This window comes from Phaethon aethereus, assembly GCF_964289735.1.
Source record: "Phaethon aethereus genome assembly, chromosome: 10".
Lineage (NCBI taxonomy): Eukaryota > Metazoa > Chordata > Aves > Phaethontiformes > Phaethontidae > Phaethon > Phaethon aethereus.
In genome coordinates, this window is record NC_138586.1 from 4,274,640 (window position 1) to 4,294,717 (window position 20,078).

A 20,078-nucleotide genomic window follows, 5' to 3' on the forward strand; every position below is an offset into this window, starting at 1 on the left:
ACATTGCGCAATTAAGAGAAATAATGAACTTTGTAAGTCGATATAAAATACTATGTATTCTAAATATTCTAGTATTACATAATAGCTTTATTTTGATAGAGTGAAATTTTTTATGCGAGTGCTACATTTCCTTTTCTTTGTGAGGAAAGAGGAAGTTTGCTGAGAACATAACTGTTATACTTCAGTAATATGTAGCTGGCGTTCCTTGACGGTAGCCTCGATGGCACATCAGTGTGAACGTTGCATCTCATCCTGTCTCTTAAATTCTATTTAAACTTAAATCAGAAATTGAAGACCTAAGGTGTAATTTGAATAGCTAAGTTTGGCTTCTAACCAAACGGAATTGTTATGGAGGTACTTTTGCAAGTTCCGTATGTCAGTCTGTTATGCATTATATTTAAAATATGATAAATATTTATTTGGCATGAGTTGGGGATAGTCCTGTTATGGATCAAAATCTTATGCAGCCATATGCAAGTGCCAGTAACACTAAAAACATTATCGCGCCTCTTATTTCAAATTTCAAGAGAAAATGTTTGTTGGAGAATTTTGTAAGGGATGTTTAACACAGTTTCAGTCCATAAAAACCGGTACCTTGATTGAAATCTTAGACTTATGGGGAAGGCTAATAAAGTATAACTAGGTTAAACATCAGTTGAAAGCCTTCTATATATAAAACCAAGTAGTCCAAGAGAACGATTATGCAGTAGACTTTTTGAAGTCATTATCTGTATAGTTACATATCAGCATCTTTTTTTTTTTTTTCCCCACTGGTTGTGGGACCAGTGAGGCCTCGCTGCCCACATAATCATGCTTTTGTCATGTAAAGTCTCCTCTTACCTCAGCACCCAAACTCTACTTCATGTTCCTTATGACTCTTTTGGGCGGTATATGCTACAGATAGTCCTGAGTTCATGTGTCTACTGATACTCATCCATCCAGAGTGATAAAGGTCTTGTTGCTTCTGCCCCAAGACAGATGAATGGAACATACGGAATCTGAAAGTCTCTTTCCTGCCATTTTTTTTTTTTAAATTAAATTAAGCTTCTGTTCATAGTTTTATTTAGAACATGGTTAAATGGGGAGGGGTCAGAGGTCCCATAAAAATTAAACTCCTTTTGGGTAGTTTTGTCTTTATTTGTACACTGTAGTTTGCAACTCGGTCTTTTCCAATAACATCGCTGTTCTCCTCTTGTAGGGGTAGCACGTGCCACCTTTGTCTAAATCCTCCTAGAAGGGCTATTCTTCCCCTTAGGGTAGAAATTCTAAAGATTCCTCCTTTCTGCAAGGCAAAAAAATTCCCAACCTCTAAGACTTTCTTTTTTTCTATTTTAATATAGATCTAATTGACACTGAAAAAACCTCAGTCATCGCTGTCAGATACCTGGTAAGTATACCTCTGTGTGCGTGTGTCTGTGTTTTATGTTACTATGTTCAAAGGAAGAAGATAAGTTTGTCTTTTTGGAACTTACTAGGTTTTTCCAACTCCCGTCTATTAAGAATTACAATTTTTGTCAAGCTAGAAACATTTTAAATCACCACAAATGTGTACAAATTAGCTAAGTTACCTGTTTTTACAAACCCTTTTTAAAGTGTTTCAAACGAAATTTCAAAATGAAAGAAATGCAGCCGTTAATTTTTGCTGATGTGAACATTAGCATAACTGGCTGCAAGTGTACAAAGTGTGTTTGTACGTGCACTTAAAAGTTATTTCACCAGGGTGCCATTTTTAGGACAAAACAAACATTCTTTTCCATTAAGACCTTTTTTATCACTACTTTATTATTTCAGGCAGTATTTTGAACATGCTGATGAGTTTTTTTAGCATGTTAGAAAGTTGTTCTAATAAACTCTAGAAGTTCTTAAGTTAGCGTTTGACACTGAATTGAGTTTTGTTTTTTGTTGCTTAGTCAGCTTGAAGATCATCACACATATAAAACCTCACATTTCATGCATGTAGAAAGGATTATTAGATGACATCAGTAGGGTGTAATTTTTCAAACACAGTCCTCTTCACACATAGTCTTACAATCCATTCTGCAACCTAGTTCAGTTTTAAAGACTTAGTATTGATAATTAGTAATACAGTGTGAATTGGATATTGTGAAATACCTCTTTAAATCATGAGAGCACTGTTACAATTCATTGTGGTGTTTGCATCTCATCAGTGCTTAGATGACAAGAGGTGCAGGTCCCCGTCATTTTAGATATGGTAAAAAAAGGGACAGCTCTTACCCCAGAGACAGTTCAATTCACTGATGCAATAAGAAAGAGCTAGAAATAGCAGTGGAAAGAAGAGATAATTGCAATAAGTATATGTTAATAGATACCATTAGTCAATAGAGATTTAAATAGAAAGTAGTAAGTAAATCAATGTGTGAAAATATGATCTTCAGTTCTTTGTATCTGTTGTAGTAACAGGTACACAGAAAATACTCTGAAAATTTTGTGGTACTTCAGTGTTATACAAGCTGCTAAACAGCTTAAATATAATTTAAAAAAATAATGTACAAGAGATTAAATTGAAAAGTTAAAGTATGTGTCTTTTTATAATATTGGCCAGGCCAGAACATTGGCTAAAGAATTTAAGAAAATGTGAGCCCATTCCCCTCCTCCCTTTCTAAATCAGTTCTCGATTATTAGCAAGTACTTTTTTTACTAGTAGGACTACTTCTGAAAAAGCTACTACTCAGCCTGAATAAAAGCTATAGTACTGTATCATTATAGTAAATTATTTGCATTAGTCCAAAAGTCTGCTTTTTATCCAAGTCATATTCTTTTTTTTATCCGGTCATATGCTTTTTGTTGGAAGGTGAAGAGCAGCGAGTTCTCCATGGGGTTTATTTTAAAATCTGTCTAAGCGTGGGCATGCAGTGAAGTTTTCTTACTGTAGTCTTAGCACTATGGCTGGCTTTTGTTCTAAATACAAGCTCAACTGCTGCTTTTGGAGCACCGAATTAACTGGAATGAAAATATCATACAGGATTTGTAATGTAAACCACTAAACCTTCATTTTATGGAACTGGAGCTTATGGAAGTAAAATGATCTCTCCTCTGCTGAGGTTTGACTCTGAGCAGTTGATGACAATGAGGTTAACTAGAGCAGAATAAGCATATATGTTCTGAAAAGAATGTAGCATCCACCTTTTCTAAAAGAAGTATGCAGAATACTCTTTTTTCTGAACAAGTCTGAGCTTAGTTTAGTACATTATACTACCATTCAATAGTAATTTTATTCTATGGTTTTAATTACAAAAATTAATGTGGTGATCATTTTATTTTAAGTATCTGCAGATCTCTTAATCTTACATTACATTAAATGTTGTTGATATTGGCTACAACACAATTGCAGATGTTGGAATTCTTACTAAAATACCCACCAACTTACTAATAGATTTCTGTTATGCTGTTAGTAGCAGTTGTCTTGTTTAACCTGAAACATTCGTTGTAGCCTCCCTCATCACTTGAGAGTGGCAAATACGTTAATAAAGGTACATTTTGAGGGGTGCCCACGTTCTTTTAATTCTGGACAGAGCCCTGAAAATTCCCCTGTTCTCATCCATTCTGCGTATCAGATTCTGTCCATGAAAGATTGGGCTTTGCAATAAGCTAAGTCAGCGTTCCTCACTCCCCCGTGTGTCCGAGGTACCGCTCTTTTGTTGGTGCGCCTTTGCCTTTCATTTTTCCTGTGTGCATCATTCACGATGTGCTTGCGTGCCGTGTTCGCATGCCATCCAGATGAGGGTAAGAACCTGCGTATTTTATGAGCCGGTGCAGACTAGTTACAGACTAGCGGGTTAGCCACAACCATGGTTTACTACGATGCTTTTGTTTTTCTCCCACTCACCTTCAGGCCCAGTTCTCCTAAATGAGGAAAGATTTCTGACATGCAGACAACATCTTGCCAAATTGTGTTTTATTTTAAGTTGGATTAAACTGGTCACACTGGATTCCATTTTCCATACCCGGAGTTCTGAAATGCCTAGATTGATGTACTCTTTGGAGGGGGGGGAAGCAAATCTGTGTAATCCCTTTCCAAGAGTCTGACATTCATAGTTGAAAAGTAATAGATTAAAAAGTCGGTTGCTGCGGCAATGTTAATAAAGCAGTTTTGGAATATTATATAGTTGTTAGATTACAACACGTAGACTTTTGAGGACTCTGTATCAAGATACATTTTATTCTGAATATAAATTGATATAATCTGAAAAACAGTAAAGAAATCTACTGTATCTTTTCTCTGTAGTACAAATATTTAGGGGGAAAACAACGGTTGACCTTTCCCGTAATTACACAATTGTAGCATTACTGAAGTAGCGTAAACACAATATTATGATGCGAAGGACAGGCTTAATCTCAACAGCCCTGAACTATTCAAACAGAGATAGTGCGGAAAAGTCTTTGAAAAGTAAATATTTGTGGAAGCACCAAACAAGTATGGAAAAGATTAATCCTCTTTCGTCTTCAGAGCAGTACACTGCTATGTCGTACAGGGTACATGCCTCCTAAGTCAGTTACTTCAGTCTCCTTTGTCTTGATGCGTTTGAAGTGAACTCTTAGAAGGACTAACACTAATGGACTGACTGTAAGATTACTAATTTAATTCTTTTTTCTGTTTTTTTTTCCTGCTCTCTGCTTGGCTCTGGTCTCCACCCCCAGGTGTCCACTGTTGGCTATCAAAGGTTACTAAAATTTTAGCAGCTGCTCTGAAACAACTACCTAAGCCTCACTTACTGTTGCTTCTTCCTGCACCATACTGCACTGCTGCTTTGCTCTTGCCTGCTTCAGAACACAATAAGAGATTTTCTTTTTTAAATACCTGCAATGAAACTTAGGCTAGAAGTACATGCCATTCTCTTGCTGCCTTTGTACTTGTTAATATCTGTGTACAGTATGCTTGTATTTATTCCATGGTATTTTCTTACCAATGCTAAGAAGAAAAAGGCTATGGCAAAACGTTTAAAAGCTAAACCCATCTCGGACAAACCTGGAAGCCCCTACCGTTCTGTCACTCATCTTGACTCACTAGCAAACATAAACATTCCTGGAGCAGACACGTTGGACAAGCTGTTTGACCATGCTTTAGCAAAGTTTGGGAAGAAGGACTGTCTTGGGACTAGAGAAATACTGAGTGAAGAAAATGAAATGCAACCAAATGGAAAAGTGTTCAAAAAGGTAACACTTACAATTTTGTCATTAATTCTGATTTGGTTTTGAGCTGCTTTGCTTCTTGCCTTAGATAATGGAGGTCTCTACTAATCACCACCTCATGATAGAAAACATCCATTTTATAGCAGTTAAAGCATAACAGAATACAGGATACTGTTTATTCTACTTGAAGAAAAACAAAAGGAATTTATTTTTTTTTTAAATGAGTGGCAATGCGTGTGCTCATGGTGTTACGCACCAACTCACATAAGCTTGTAGAGCTGTACCAGCAGCTTCTTGTCGTCATAATTTTTTTTTTTTCTTCCTCAACAGTTAATTTTAGGAACTTACAGGTGGTTATCCTATGAAGAAGTAAATGAGAAAGTGAATCGCTTGGGGAGTGGACTGACTGCCCTGGGACTAACCCCAAAGAGTACTGTTGTCATATTCTGCGAGACCCGAGCAGAATGGATGATTGCAGCTCTAACCTGCTTCAAGTACAACTTCCCTCGTGAGTGCTGAACTTGTTTAATGCTGATGTATTTTAGAACCATTTCTCAGCACTGGTTTCGCTGTTAAGCGTTTTGAATCTGCCAGTCCTGTCATTGATGGTATAAGAATTTCATAAACTCACTCTGCCTATGGTCTGATTCTTACAAGTTTCCTGTCTATTCTACGCGTTGCGGAGATCCCCCAAATTAACTTGCTTATACTTAGGAGACTGTTTTTTCTGATTTTGTTGTAGTAATGTTCTAGATGTTAAATGACAGAACAGTACAGTTACTACTTGTGTGTTTTTTTTTTAAATACTCTGAAGATGACAGTAGTTGCATTTCTCCTCCCAAAATGCGGAATGTTTTTATAGTATTTTCTGTCTGTATCCTGACCGATGCATCCAAAACATGAAATAAAGTTATTAGGAGAGAGAAGAATCAAGATCATATGCTAGCGTGAAGGGGTTTTGGTGATATTTTTAAGCTGCTCAAGTTGATTACAATTATGTATATGGGGTTTTTTTTTTATTTAAGCTATCAAAAAATCTCTAATCTGACTTAATGCATACAAACTTCTCAGTGAAGTGGCAAGGGTTACTATGCACTCACCTGTGCAGTCTGCATACAACACACTAGGACCCATAGCTTATTTTTGTTGCTACCTTATGTCTTTGCTTGCACGAGGCTGCCTCTTATTTCTTCCAGTATTAGTAGTAGCTGACCGTGTGAGAAGGTCACACAGTAGAGTATGAGAGAGGCTGTTAAAGGGCAATAATGGAAGAGCTGACATTGCTATTGAAGTAGGAAAGGATGGTTAATTTGGTCTTGAGCCTCATTATTTGAGAGGCAGGAAGAATCAGCTATATAACATTACTCTCTTTTTGTCCCTTCCATATGAACCCTATTTCATAGGAATATTAGATGCCTTTAAATGGTCTTTGGAGGTTAAGAGTTTGAGAGAGCAGACAATACTAAAGGAAAGGGTTTTTTTTCAATAGAGAGATGATGGGAAGAGGTGAACTCCTTGGTGCCTGTGAGGCACTTAATGGCATCACTGTAGCCAGTGAGGGTTAAAAATAATTTAGCAATATGACGAACAGTCCTATTCCTCAGTCTGATTCTCTGCCTTGCCCCCATCAGTAATTTCACAGGAGCAAGCAAAGTAGCTGATGCTGCTGAAAGAGCTGCTTGTAGAAGTACATGGCTTTAAGCAGTGACTGGTGCCCCGCAGTGTTTAGAGGGTCACCTCTCCCCCCAAGTTCTGGCTGCAAAGAGGTTGGGGCAGAACATGTGTTCTCAGTTGTTTACGGCATGATTGCTTAGCGCATTATTGTTGGGTTTTGGTGGATCTCTTTGTTTTGATGATTTCTTCCATAGAATAGAACAGACTATTTCAGTTGGAAGGGACCTACAACAACCATCTCGCCCGACTACCTGACCAATTCAGGGCTGACCAAAAGTTAAAGCATGGTGTTAAGGGTGTTGTCCAAATGCCTCTTAAACACTGACAGGCTTGGGGCGTTGACCACCTCACACGGAAGCCTGTTCCAGTGTTTGACCACCCTCTTGGTAAAGAAATGCTTCCTATACAACTGTCCTCATTCCAGAGGTCTCTCGGGGCATAAGATCCTGATGTAGAAAAAATTAAAAGCGGTTTTATTTCCAAAAGAGAAAATTCCCCATTGAGCTAATTTTATGCCCCTACCCCATCCTCCCGCAATGCTTTCCAGTGAGCTAAAGCAAGAGCTTTTGAATTTGGTATTACTTTAACATTTCTTTTATGTTCTCTCTCTGTCTCCTTCCTGTAACAGTTGTTACCTTGTATGCCACCCTGGGTGAAGAGGCAGTAACCTATGGTCTTAATGAGTGTGGAGCGTCATATCTGGTCACTAGTGTAGAACTTCTTGAGGGCAAACTTAAGGTAATTACCTTAATTACCTGGTACCAGCTTTACCTGCTTATAAACAATCCTACTGTAACACTACAGTGCAGTCAGTACTAAAAATGTAATTTCTCTTCTATAGACTGCATTGCCACAAGTCTCCTGTCTTAAGCATATCATTTATGTGGACAAGAAGACTATCAATAAATCAGGATACCCTGAAAATGTGGAGATCCATAGTATGCAGACAGTAGAAGAGCTGGGAGCCAAACCAGAAAACTGTAAGTGAATCACTTCAGAGAGCTAATCAAGCAATGTTAACAGTGGAATCGGACCTAGGTTAAGAGGGATGCATAGCAGAAAAAAACACACCCATGCATATCTCTAACACAAAGGCAGTGGCAGATTGCCAGTTCATCCTCTGGCTTCCTTTAAATAAACAAAGTTTTTCTGATATCTATTTATCGTCCTGCACCTTTGTTCGAGTATCAGATATTTCAGGATAAAACTTTTTTTTTTAACTTCTAAACCATAATCAGAATAATTTAATTTTAAAACTCTGCCTTTGTTTTAGGAAGTGAAATAGAATCTAGTGCAGTGTTCCATTTTCTGCTAGTCTTACCTCTTTATTCATCTTACATTCACTATTTTTCCTAAGAAAAGAGGAGAGGCCTTTTATTTTGCTTGTTGGCTTGGAAATGTATTTTTTCTTAACCAGTCTGTAGCTAAAAAGCACCTTGGGCGAGAGGAATAACCATTATGTCCCTTGCTACATTGGGCAGCCAGGAATGAGTGTAACAATCTGCTTTAAGGAAGGAAAAACCAACCTTGATCATCTCTTTTCCTTAAATCAGCAGTCTGTGCTTTGCCAGCTCTCTCCTCTCTTGAATAAAAGAGGAGAGAAACTGGCAAAGAGGTTTTTTGCAGAGAAGCACACATTCATTACAACTGCTTATCTCTGATCAGCTTAAAGTACAGGTCTGCTGCCTCTCTAGCTGTGAAAGCTATGAAAGCTAATAATTTTCATCCTGAGAATAAATGCCAAGGCATTAAAACAAAAATCAAAAGTCAAGGGTTGTGAGCTTACTGCTAGCTTACCTGAGGAAGGTTAATTTAAAAAAATAAAAATAAAGTAGTCTTAGCTCTACAACCTTGGCTTTGGAAGAGCGAGTGACAGAAAAGCTGCCTTGCAGCCTTTTGGGGTGTTTTGCTTTTGGTTTTTTCTTAACCTGTTGTTTCTTTCCAGTACTGTATTTCTCCCATTCTCTGCTCTTGACAGGTTTACTTGGTCTTCAAAAAGCTTCTTCTATGAAACTTTCAGTCAGCTATAAGACAATGACAAAAGTATCACCCAGATTGTGTAGATGCCCAAATACTTGTCATTTCTTTCAAAATCTGCCTTCCCTCACTTCCTTTTAAAAACAGACCACTACTCTCTTCATCTGCATCTACCACTGACCACTTAGCAGCACACTGTGCCTACTTTTGAAGCACCTGTTTCACACTGGTTGATTACAGACACATTCACATTGATTAATTACAGAAATAACAAATTAGAGAGTAGCTAAGAATCAGTAACAATTTTTCTCCTGCATTTTGTAGCAAGCATTCTGCCAAGCAGACCTGTTCCTACAGACTTGGCTTTAGTAATGTACACCAGTGGCTCTACTGGGAGACCTAAAGGAGTGATGATGATGCATAAAAACTTAATAGCTGGAATGACGGGACAGTGTGAGAGAATACCTGGACTGGGGTAAGAAACACTTGATTGTCATGTGAATGGAGAGATAAAACAGAACCTCCAAAAGTACACGTTTATAGAAAGTCTGTTGCTAGCATCAGGTGTTACCAAATTTCTTCATTTTATTGTGAGCCCACTAATCTTTAATATACAAGAAATAGATCTTGTGTGCGTGAACTTACCCTGTTGTTTGAAAAGGATGCCCTTCTAGCTCATCTCACATGCTGTGTCTACTTTTTGTTATTATTCCCCATAGCTTTTAGGTCTGTGATAGGTTTTTGTGTTCTCTTGTGCATCAGAAGATGACACCAGATAAGGAGATTCCTCATCTAGTCAAACTTGGGAAGTTTTTCTTAGATGTTTTCAGGCAGTTAGAATCACTTCAGGAAGCATGTCAGAGCGTGCCACTCCATTTATCTAGACACACCACTTTGAATAGTTAATGCACGTGCTGCAGAATCTGCTCTAGTATACTCACTGAAATGAGCAGAAAAGTAATAAACTGTGCATTGACAATAGTAAAACCAACTACAAATTCCCTCACATAAATTTCTGAAAATATTATTTGTGAATGTGGGTGTGTTTGTCACTGCATTCATGAAGGGTTTAATAGCTGAAATAAGCAACATTGCTAAACTGCTTTTTTGATAGGATATAAAACCAGTTCTGACGTGATGCGGAAAGCTGTTGTTAAGTGACAGCTCTAAGCTTCTTGCTGAGAAATCTCTGAGAAATTATTTCCTGAAATAAGCCTCAGTACTTCAGTGATCAGCTCTCTACTAAGCTATTGTAGAATGAGATGCTATGATGACTGTCAAGGCTTTATATCATTGATCATTAAAATAAGCATTGGTGATTATTTTAAAATACAGTGATTTCATCCTTAATTTCATACCTGGGATGAAATCTGCCACATGGAGAGGAAATAGCAGTGGAGCACTAAGGAATCTTTGAGTTTCCTATAAAACAAGACAAATCCTGTACTTTATATTGATTTGAGTGCAGTGGGATTTTCCCCATTTTGTTTATAAACCATGGTTTGAAATCACTCCCTTCTTGCATGCAGAAGCATAATCCTCACTTGTGATGCAAGTTTTTCAGAAAGTAATTAACTAAGCACACAATGAAACTGTTAAACAGTATTTTCAGTCCACTCGTGCATCATTGTTAATTAGATAATCCTTTCCTAGGCCCAAGGACACTTATATTGGTTATTTGCCTCTGGCCCATGTATTAGAATTGACTGCAGAAATTTCTTGCATCACTTACGGCTGCAGGATTGGCTATTCCTCTCCACTCACACTATCGGATCAGGTAAGGGGCAGAGGGGGAAAGGAAAAGAAAACTTTAGCTCTTGCAGTCTGCATTCTCCTCACTTAGTCCTCTTTCATTAAGGAGGTGCTGATGTGTATGGCACTCTTCAGAAATGTAATCTTTTTTTCAGAAAATGATGCAGATTAATGTTCCTGGTGAACTATAACAGCGGGTCATACCATATAAATTTTATTAAAACCTTTACTTTTATGATACTTAGGAAATCTAAAAGAAAACCTAATAAATGCATGTAGCATTATCCACTGAATATCAGAATAAGAACAGCTATTAATAGATTAGCTGAATGTAAGACTGTTTAAAGTGACTTCAAGTTTCTGGTCTCACTTTATCAGTTCTTTATCCAGTTATCGTAGATCTTCTATTTAGTCCTTCGCCTTTTTCCATTCAACAATTAAGATAAATAAGAGCAAATTAAGCTGGAAAAGAATGCTTCTGTATGTTTTACATCAGGCAAAAGCAACTCCTGGAGGAAGATGGAGGAAAAAGCAAGTACTAGAGGGAGGAAGTAAGAAAAAGATATACAAAGTGGATTTAATCAGGTTGGGCTGGTAAAACATCTAGTATTTTGGTCAAAATTGCTGTTAATTGTTACTTTTTCCATCACAATGGGGAAAAAAAATTTACACAGGAAATGTTTTTTGGAGGGACAGGGGAAGAAATTTAAAGAAATTACATGCTAATATATCTCCCTCTTTTTTTAGTCATTTTCTAAAGAGCTGCTTGGTTTTCAGCTTCATAAACTGTCATTTTTTCCTTATTACAGTCAAGTAAAATTAAGAAGGGAAGCAAAGGAGACTGTACTGTACTTAAGCCTACACTGATGGCAGCTGTGCCTGTAAGTATGCAGAAAAAAAAAAAATCTATTTACCAACTTTTTTTCCTCTTCATGTGTAACTGTCACTAATAGGAAAAAAGCAAAATGTAGAAGTTCCAGTTGTCATTGCTTGAACTGAGTACTGATGCTGCAGATGAGCACAAGAATGTATCTATGCTAAAGTCAAGACCCTTTTTGATCCTAAACTGTAAATGTGTTTTAATAGCTACAAGTGATGTTTTACTGGGCTACTGATATAATAGGATACAGAAAGTCTTTGACATTCACAGCCTGAAACTCCTTTTTGCATAGGGAGCAAGCAGGGTGGGTGGCTTTGGCTAACATGGACACTTGAAGGGTCTGGGCGTTTGGATGAGTTACAGAACTTGGCACATTAAGCTGTGCTGCCACAGTTGTGGGGTGCTCAATCTCAGCTGCTTGTCTCCAAGGTAACACTTAGGCTAAGTCTGTCTTGCTGTTCTTAGGGTAAGCAGGCCATGCTTAGTCTCCTCTCCTAAGAAAAAAATGGTCAGGAGACTGTAACTCCTGTTGCCGACATAGCTCACGTTGGCCTGTGGGTCACCAGGCTTTTGCATTCCACAAGGCGCTATCTGCAAAATACACAAATGTTTGCATCTTTCTAATGCAAAAACCCTCCTCATGTGTCCTGGAATCACATGTGCCTCTTTGATCGTATCACATCTGTGGCTCATAAAACTGGTAACACCAGCTTTTGCCACGTGGTGGTGGGCAAGTAGGAGGATTTAGTCTCATTTGGGAGTAGTGAGTTTTGGTTGGATTTGGTTGTTCTGCAGCATCTTTTGGGAACAGCCAAGAGTTTAAATCATTTACTTGCTTTTTTTTAAAATAAAATAATAATCATACATATAGGTGTGGTCTTTTTCTTAATTATTAACTGAGTGAAAGTTATTTTGTCTTGAGAACCTCAGCTTTTTAGAGATTATCTATTTAAATTTATTTCCTGGTGAAGACATGAATTAACTGCAGAACAGTGATAATGCTGAGAACCCCACCTAAATGTCTGACTCTACAGACTTACTATCACAAAGAAGTTAACAGAGAAAAAATAAAATAGAAACTCATGATCCATTTTCAGTTGATAGCATACAGAATCTAGAGTTCAACTATCTACAGCAAAGAGGAAAAACCTTCAGAAAGCCCTAGTAGGAACAACACTTATGTAGTATCATCTAATAAATATTTCTCTCTCTAGAACTATTGTCTTGTTTTTATCGTCAAAGCGTCGTAACATCACCAGTGATTAGAACGTATAAGAACTGAAATGGAAAATAATTCTAACAAAATCCAGAGACACAAATATTTCTAAATATTTGATTCAATCAGAACATTGTAATAAGCATTAATAGTTCCTTCCAGCCTTTGTAATTCCAAATACCTTGTCATGCCTCTCTAGTCTTTCCAAAATCTACATTTAATTCTGCTTTAAGATACTTGTCTGGCTTTTGGAAATATTAGATAATATTCTGCAGGTAAACTGTCCTGAAGATAGTGTAGTTTTTCTGAAATTTTAGTTTGTATAAGTCCCAGTCGTGAAGATTTGAAGGAACTCAAGCACATTAATGAGAGTGGTTTCAAATAAGACTTTAATATTTTGATCTCTGATACTTCACAGCGCATCATTTTCATAGCTTGCTTTTCAATTTTAATTTGACTTTTGTTAGAAAGCACGTAAATACTTCAAAGCATTGTGCTCTGTAACAAACTTGAATGAGCCAATCCTTAAATTTCTGTTAAATACTATTTATTTTAAATACTGTGTATTTTAGTGATCATAAGCTTATTATTTTAATGGAAATTAACTTCTTGTCTGTGACAGGACTGTGGTTTTTTGGTCAGGTAACTAGAATTACTGCAACCATGTTGCTTTGAAAGTTGAAAAACTTTTCTTGGAAAAGGAAGTGGTGAAATGAGATCTCAGTTGACTCCCCTGTGCTTGCCAGTTGCTGTGGGTGAAGTACAGCATCAGGACTTCTAAGCACAATAAAGCTTGCATGGCATATACCAACCTTTAGCAAAGGGATTTAGCTAAACTTGCAGTAAAAATTTTCTAAATCAGTTTGTCACATTAAGTAGAGGCCAAGATGTTATCGATAACATAAGCAGTATCATATAGCAAGTTCTATTACACTATGGTGCGTTACCCAAGATTTGTAGCTGTGGTTGATGGAAAAGGCATCTTCAGAATGAGGGGTGGAAAGTATTTTCAAACCAAATCTGAGGTTTAGAGCGCCATTTGTAGAAACGCAAGGGGCACTACCAATTACTGCAGTATGCCTGAAGACGCACAACGGTTACCGAATTACTCGCCCTTGACTTACCTGTCTGCCTAATTCAAGGCAAGTTTTCTAGTATAAGGTGTATTCTACAGCATGAGGGTTCTCCCTCTCTAGTGATACTGGTGTGAGGAGAAAAAAGCAAATGGAGAAAAGTAAGGCTAAGTCACTAATCTTCTACTGCATTTTCCATACTTCATTCCACCCATTTCAAATAGCTCCAAGCTGTGATGACCTATAAATTAACCAATTGGTCACACATGAAAAGCATTACAGTGAAGCATTACCTTACCAATGATGCAGGCATTTTCACTCTTACTGTATTATCTGTTTTAAAGAAAGAATAATAGTTTTCCTATTTCATTTTTAACATGGAATTTGATTTACACATGCTAGTCTACTCTATGTGATAATTTTCCTTGCTTTTTTAACACTTTGCAGGAGATAATGGACAGAATTTATAAAAATGTCATGAGTAAAGTTCAAGAGATGAACTACATTCAGAGAACTCTGTTCAAGATAGGCTATGACTACAAACTGGAACAAATCAAGAGGGGATACGATGCACCTCTGTGTAACGTGTAAGTATAATTCACAGTCTAAGTGTACCTTTTTCCTTGGGATTTGTTAAGACAGTCTAAAAGAGTAATCATCTAAGCTGTCTGACATCAGATCATTCTCATCCAACATGCAAATATCATCTAATGACTAATTGAAATAATACAAGTTCTTACGGGAAAAGGGTAAGATTTTAATGGTAGGAATGACTAATCTTCAGAACAGATGACTACTTAGTTTTCATTGGATTGCTTTTTATTAGCAATAAAATTGGAATGTTTGTTTAGTTAACAGGAATTCTGCCATCTTCAAAGGTTACACAAGAGGTAATGTTTTTGATTATCCTTGCTGTCCGCTAAAATCAGTGAATGACTGAGTTACTTTTAAGGTGTTCCAGATAGGGAAGAAGAAGAAGGTTTGTGTCTCTCTCTTTTTAGAAAAGTGAGCCGAGTGAATGATTTTTAATGCTTTTTTCCTTCTTTCAAGACTATTGTTTAAAAAAGTAAAGGCACTACTGGGAGGGAATGTCCGTATGATGCTTTCTGGAGGAGCACCACTCTCACCTCAGACACAAAGATTCATGAACATCTGTTTTTGCTGTCCTGTTGGTCAAGGCTATGGACTAACAGAAACATGTGGAGCTGGAACAATTACAGAAGGTAGTTAAAATGCTTCTGGAAATAAATAATTTAAGATACAGATACACAGGAGGGTTTGGTGGGGATTTTTTTGTATAGTCAAAATAGCTGTAGTTCTTAACTGCAATAAAGTAACTTGAGATAAGCTACTGCCTTATTTATGGTTTGAGTTTATGTTTCAAATGACAAACATCTCTCTATTCTTCCTTGTTCTCTCCCTAAGTTGCTGATTACAGCACTGGCAGAGTTGGAGCTCCTCTTATTTGTTGTGAAATAAAATTGAGAGACTGGCAAGAAGGTGAGAGCATTAAATGTTTCGATTTCAGAGTAACTAATTTAACCACTGCTTACCTGGTTTCCTTGCCTATCTGCTCAACTAGGTGTAGCATATGATTGTTATTGTTCTTTATCTTTTATAATAGTCATTGATTTGTGTGCATTAACTTCAAGCTAAAGTTTCAAAATATTTTCTTGTCAGCAGAATATACAAGTTAAAAATAATTGGGGGGGGTGTTTCTTGTTTTTCAGGGGGCTATACTAATAAAGACAAGCCTAATCCTAGAGGGGAAATTATAATTGGTGGACCTAATGTCTCAATGGGATATTTTAAAAACCAAGAGAAGACAACTGAAGAGTTCTCCATTGATGAGAATGGTCAGAGATGGTTTTGTACAGGAGATATAGGGGAATTTCATCCGGATGGGTGTCTGCAGATCATAGGTCGGCCTCAATTTTTGATATCTTAATCTATAACAAGATCTTGACTAAACATAATTATAAGCCTGCTATTGATCCTGTTGGCTTTGCCAGGGCTAATCTACTTAAAGGTTACTTGCTTACAGAATCACAACAGAAAACACATTCCCAAAAGTCTTCACAGCTGTAGGAGAATTTTGGAAGTGATGCCTTTTCCTGTGACATTATCACTATCTAAATTTAGCACATGGACTTTAAAAGAATAAATAAATTTTTGGTATTAATTACAAAGCTGTAAAATCAGAGTCCCACCACTTTCATACAAGTTACATGACAAGTGTAGTGCTATATAAACTTTCTTACAGAAGCCTTTATAAAGCTGGCAGAATATGTACCTGTTAGTAGCCACTTTAAAATTTTAGTAAGATGTTTTAATTCATGTTTATTAAGAATCTTGCATAGCATTGCACAAAATACATATATAGTGGCTTTGCAAATGAGTATGTGGAAATGCAAAAGTTTAAATGGAACAAGCTTGTTTCCCCCCCCCCCCCCCCTTCCCATTCATCTCCTAGATCGTAAGAAAGACTTGGTAAAGCTACAAGCAGGGGAATATGTATCTCTGGGCAAAGTAGAGGCAGCACTGAAGAACTGTCCATTGATCGATAATATCTGTGCTTATGCCAAAAGGTAAGAGTGGTATTAATTTATCAACTCCATTTAGGGTAAACATGAAATATAGGCTCTGACCCACTTCTCTGATGATACACTATAGTTTTCCATGGTTTCCATTGAACAGACCCCCCTACCAGAGCACAAGTTATAAGCAGCATCTCTGAAGTGGCACAGGTGCCCAGATTCCCTAAAACCTGAAGAAGTGACCTGTATTTTTCTGTTGGCATTTCTCCTATCCTCATACACTCCAATTCCACCCCATCCCTTCCCCAAACAGGTGTCATTGTATTTATGATGTGTTTTGGCTTTCTGGACAAATACCAGAGAAAAGTTAGTCTGAACACTTTGCACCGGATCCAAAGCTCTCCACTGGGTTTTGGAAATAGTCCCAGTCTCCCCTCTCCCTAACACACTACAGGAAGGGAAATGGAAGAGAACTAGCTAAACACCAGATGTAGATGGGAAGCTAGACAGAGAGGTGCACTTGTGAAGTTACAGAAAAGCATGACACCAATCAAACCCAATGTTGTAAAACAACTTAGAACACCTTTGGTAAGTCATCAGTTGTGAAGACTTAATGTACAAGAAAGATTCTGTATGGGGAATAGCTACAGTTCAGAAAGCACTGTGGATCTGTGTATCTAACAGCAAGTAAGCACTTTACTCCCTGAAATGGAAGCCTCCACTGATTGAATCTCTTTTCCTTCCTTCTCTTGCCATCGTGTGGTAGCGACCAGTCTTACGTGATCAGTTTTGTGGTTCCTAATCAGAAGAAGCTGACAGCATTAGCTGAGCAGAAAGGCATCAGTGGAACCTGGGTAGATATTTGTAACAATCCTACAATGGAAGCTGAAATACTGCGAGAGATTAAAGAAGTGGCAAACAAAAGTAAGTAAAGCAGCTTATCGTGCTAGCCAGTGTCATGGTGCTTATCCAGCAAAAAATTTTCAGTTATCCATACTAACTGATCTTCCTGCTTCCTGTTGCCTCTGTATCTGCCAAAACTTAATGGTTTAATCAGAGGCAAAGACCACATCAAATTGTTGCCCATTATCCCAGGAATTGGCATACTTTTTGGTTGTATTAACTACTTTTATCTTTTTTTTGTTTTCTAAAAAAATCTGGTTTTTTTTTTAACAAACTTCTAGAGACAGGTTACTTGACCAATACAGTTAAAATAAGGTCCAAAAGAGCTATCAATTTGAAAGGAAAGTTACAAGACATTTGCTGGTAAGAAAACTAGTAGAGCAAGAGATTTCAAAGCTTCTCCCCTCCCTCCAATGCAACTTTGTTCCTTACAGCTTTGAACAACCATGATCCTTGGGGTTGTAATGGCTTAAAAGCCTGCTATTCCTTGCTGTTGTCCTGAATGATCAAAAGCCTCATCAATCCTTTATGGCACCAAAAAAATTAACAAACTGGGCAAAAGTGTCTTTAAAGCACCTGGCACCTCATACAAGGAAGTAGTAATACTGGACTGAAGCACACGCGAGGCACTGCCCCTCAAACTTTAGAGAGGAGAATCTGCCTTTTGAAAACAAGAATGAAGGCAGTATTAAGTCTTGCCTTTAAGAAAAAAAAAAAATCAATCCATAGGTCTCAGACTTGGGTTTAAACATTTTAGTCTGTGTTTTCTATTATGAACTCGGCAAATTACTACCCATATAGCTTTGTTTATTCAAAAATTTTTGCTTATACATTCTACTTCCCAGATAGTACTCAACCATTGAGATACAACTAATTTATTTGAGACTTTTTTCTAAAAGTATTTCAAAGAGATTGTGCTCGTTCTTAGCAGAACATAATATACCTTCATCATGAGCAGGCATATATCTAAGTAAGATGAAACAGTACCTTCCAATAGCAGTTTGAAGTGAGAGGGACAGAAGAGCTCCCAGGACAGCCTTACAGCCAGCAATCCCAACTGAGCTACGCTTGCTGCCAGACGGAGGCTGCTGTCCACAAGCTGTCCTAGCAACTCGGCTGCAAGTCTGTGTGGGGGGAATCCTATTAGAAGCCCATCTGCAGGAGCTGATAGCTCCGTCCCTCAAGTATTGCACACATGCAGCAGCTCCCTGCCCCGTTCCAGACGTCGCTGCCCTTCTCCCTGAAGCAGTTACCTACCTCCTCCCTTGCTTACCCGCTTTGGCCTGTTGCCTGGGCAAGAGGTAGAAGCAGCTTTGGTTGCAATGAGACTGTGCATGTGCCAAGCCACTGTTTCCAGCTGAAGGGAAAATAAGTGACTAACGTAACAAAAAAATACAGAGAAGTCCCTTTATTTTGAGCTCTAAACTCAAAGGGAAGGGAAAATTTGGGAAAGAATCATTCAATCATGGGAATTGTAGAAGTACGCCATTATAATTTAAACAGGAAGCACGTCTGCCTAGTCTGAGTTAATCTAGTTATTACTACATTCCTATAATAAAGATACAACTCTAGATTTCAGTGTATCCTCTTGTGACAGTAGTCTTACATCTTCAGGCTACACGCTCATTTGTTGCAAGCTTTAGGTTTTACACTGTCACATCCAATACAAGCTATAAGGACAATGTGTTACTAGAATATTTGCACACTAACCAGCACTCAGCATTGGTACAAGACTAAATTTGCTTGTGGCCCTTCTGTAAGGTTACTTCTGTAAGTAGGACACTATATTATACAAGCTACAGAGTGCTCACCTTAGGTTTTTAGATAGCATGAATTATTATTTCATTTGGCTATGTAATCATAGTCATGCTTTTGTTTCTTCTTGTTCCTGCAGTGAAATTAGAAAGGTTTGAAATACCCATCAAAGTACGGTTAAGCCCTGAACCATGGACCCCCGAGACTGGGTTAGTAACAGATGCTTTCAAGCTGAAAAGAAAAGAACTGAAAAACCATTACCTCAACGACATCGAAAGAATGTATGGAGGCAAATAAACAGGTTATGTTGTGCAGATGGTTCCTTCTCATGCCTCAATTTTGGATGTCTGTGTATACTGTAGATACCACGCATTTAGAAAATACATCAAATGGATGAATGTTTCTATAATCTCTGTTGAGTACAACAGAATATCTTAGACTCCAAATTCTTAATTAGCAGCCAGTTAGATACTGATGGTCTTCACATGAGTCTTCATGTGATCATCTCCAGTTTTGAGACAGGCATCATTATGTAAAGCAGTATGACCAGGTGATTTTATTATTATTGTTTCTCTAGCATATTCAGACTGCTTGCAACTTCTTTTTAATTCATTCTGAAGTCTAGCCTAAATTTCAAAGAGCAAAATTAATTAACTGTGGTGATTCTTCCGTCATCATAAGATACTTAGTGAGGGAGGAGAAGAGCGTACTTAAAAGTCTACCCTTCTTCATTTAAAAACAAAAACAAAACAACAACATTAGTCAAGAACTTGCTAGAGATCACTAATAATGCACTGCTTGAGAATGGATGTAGTCTTCTGCACATCAGTTAGTACCTTGAATATTTACAGTGCCTAAGAAGGAATATAAAGTACACTTACGGAAATAAAGGTGAACTGAAAAGCTTTCTAAAATCAAGTTATTTAAAATCTCATTCAAGAGCTCCAACTCACCAAATACATTTTTACTTGTTTTAATTCAAGCAACGCTTCAGACACACAGCATAAAAGAAAACAAAGACTTGCACTGCTACAGGAGGTACTGATGAGAAATCATCACCTGAATGCAAAACACAAAACTTGCGCCTTGACTGGCAAACAACTGCGAAGTTGATGGGCAGTTGTCTCTAAGCAGACTTGAAACTCAAAGGAGTTTTGGGT

At 37.6% G+C, this 20,078-nt stretch overlaps 1 protein-coding gene across 1 annotated transcript; it reads left to right on the top strand.

Moving 5' to 3' along the window:
* Positions 1 to 4,393: 4,393 nt before the first annotated feature.
* On the top strand, positions 4,394 to 19,215 carry ACSL4 (acyl-CoA synthetase long chain family member 4; the record flags this gene model as incomplete). The annotated part of the gene is made up of 14 exons (XM_082004035.1): positions 4,394 to 5,175; positions 5,482 to 5,659; positions 7,454 to 7,563; positions 7,667 to 7,805; positions 9,127 to 9,277; positions 10,456 to 10,579; positions 11,364 to 11,435; positions 14,171 to 14,310; positions 14,774 to 14,946; positions 15,149 to 15,223; positions 15,454 to 15,645; positions 16,197 to 16,311; positions 17,027 to 17,184; positions 19,058 to 19,215. Exons 1-14 carry the CDS (start codon positions 4,825 to 4,827, stop codon positions 19,213 to 19,215), a joined length of 2,136 nt encoding a protein of 711 aa, XP_081860161.1. The 5' UTR covers positions 4,394 to 4,824.
* Positions 19,216 to 20,078: the final 863 nt, after the last annotated feature.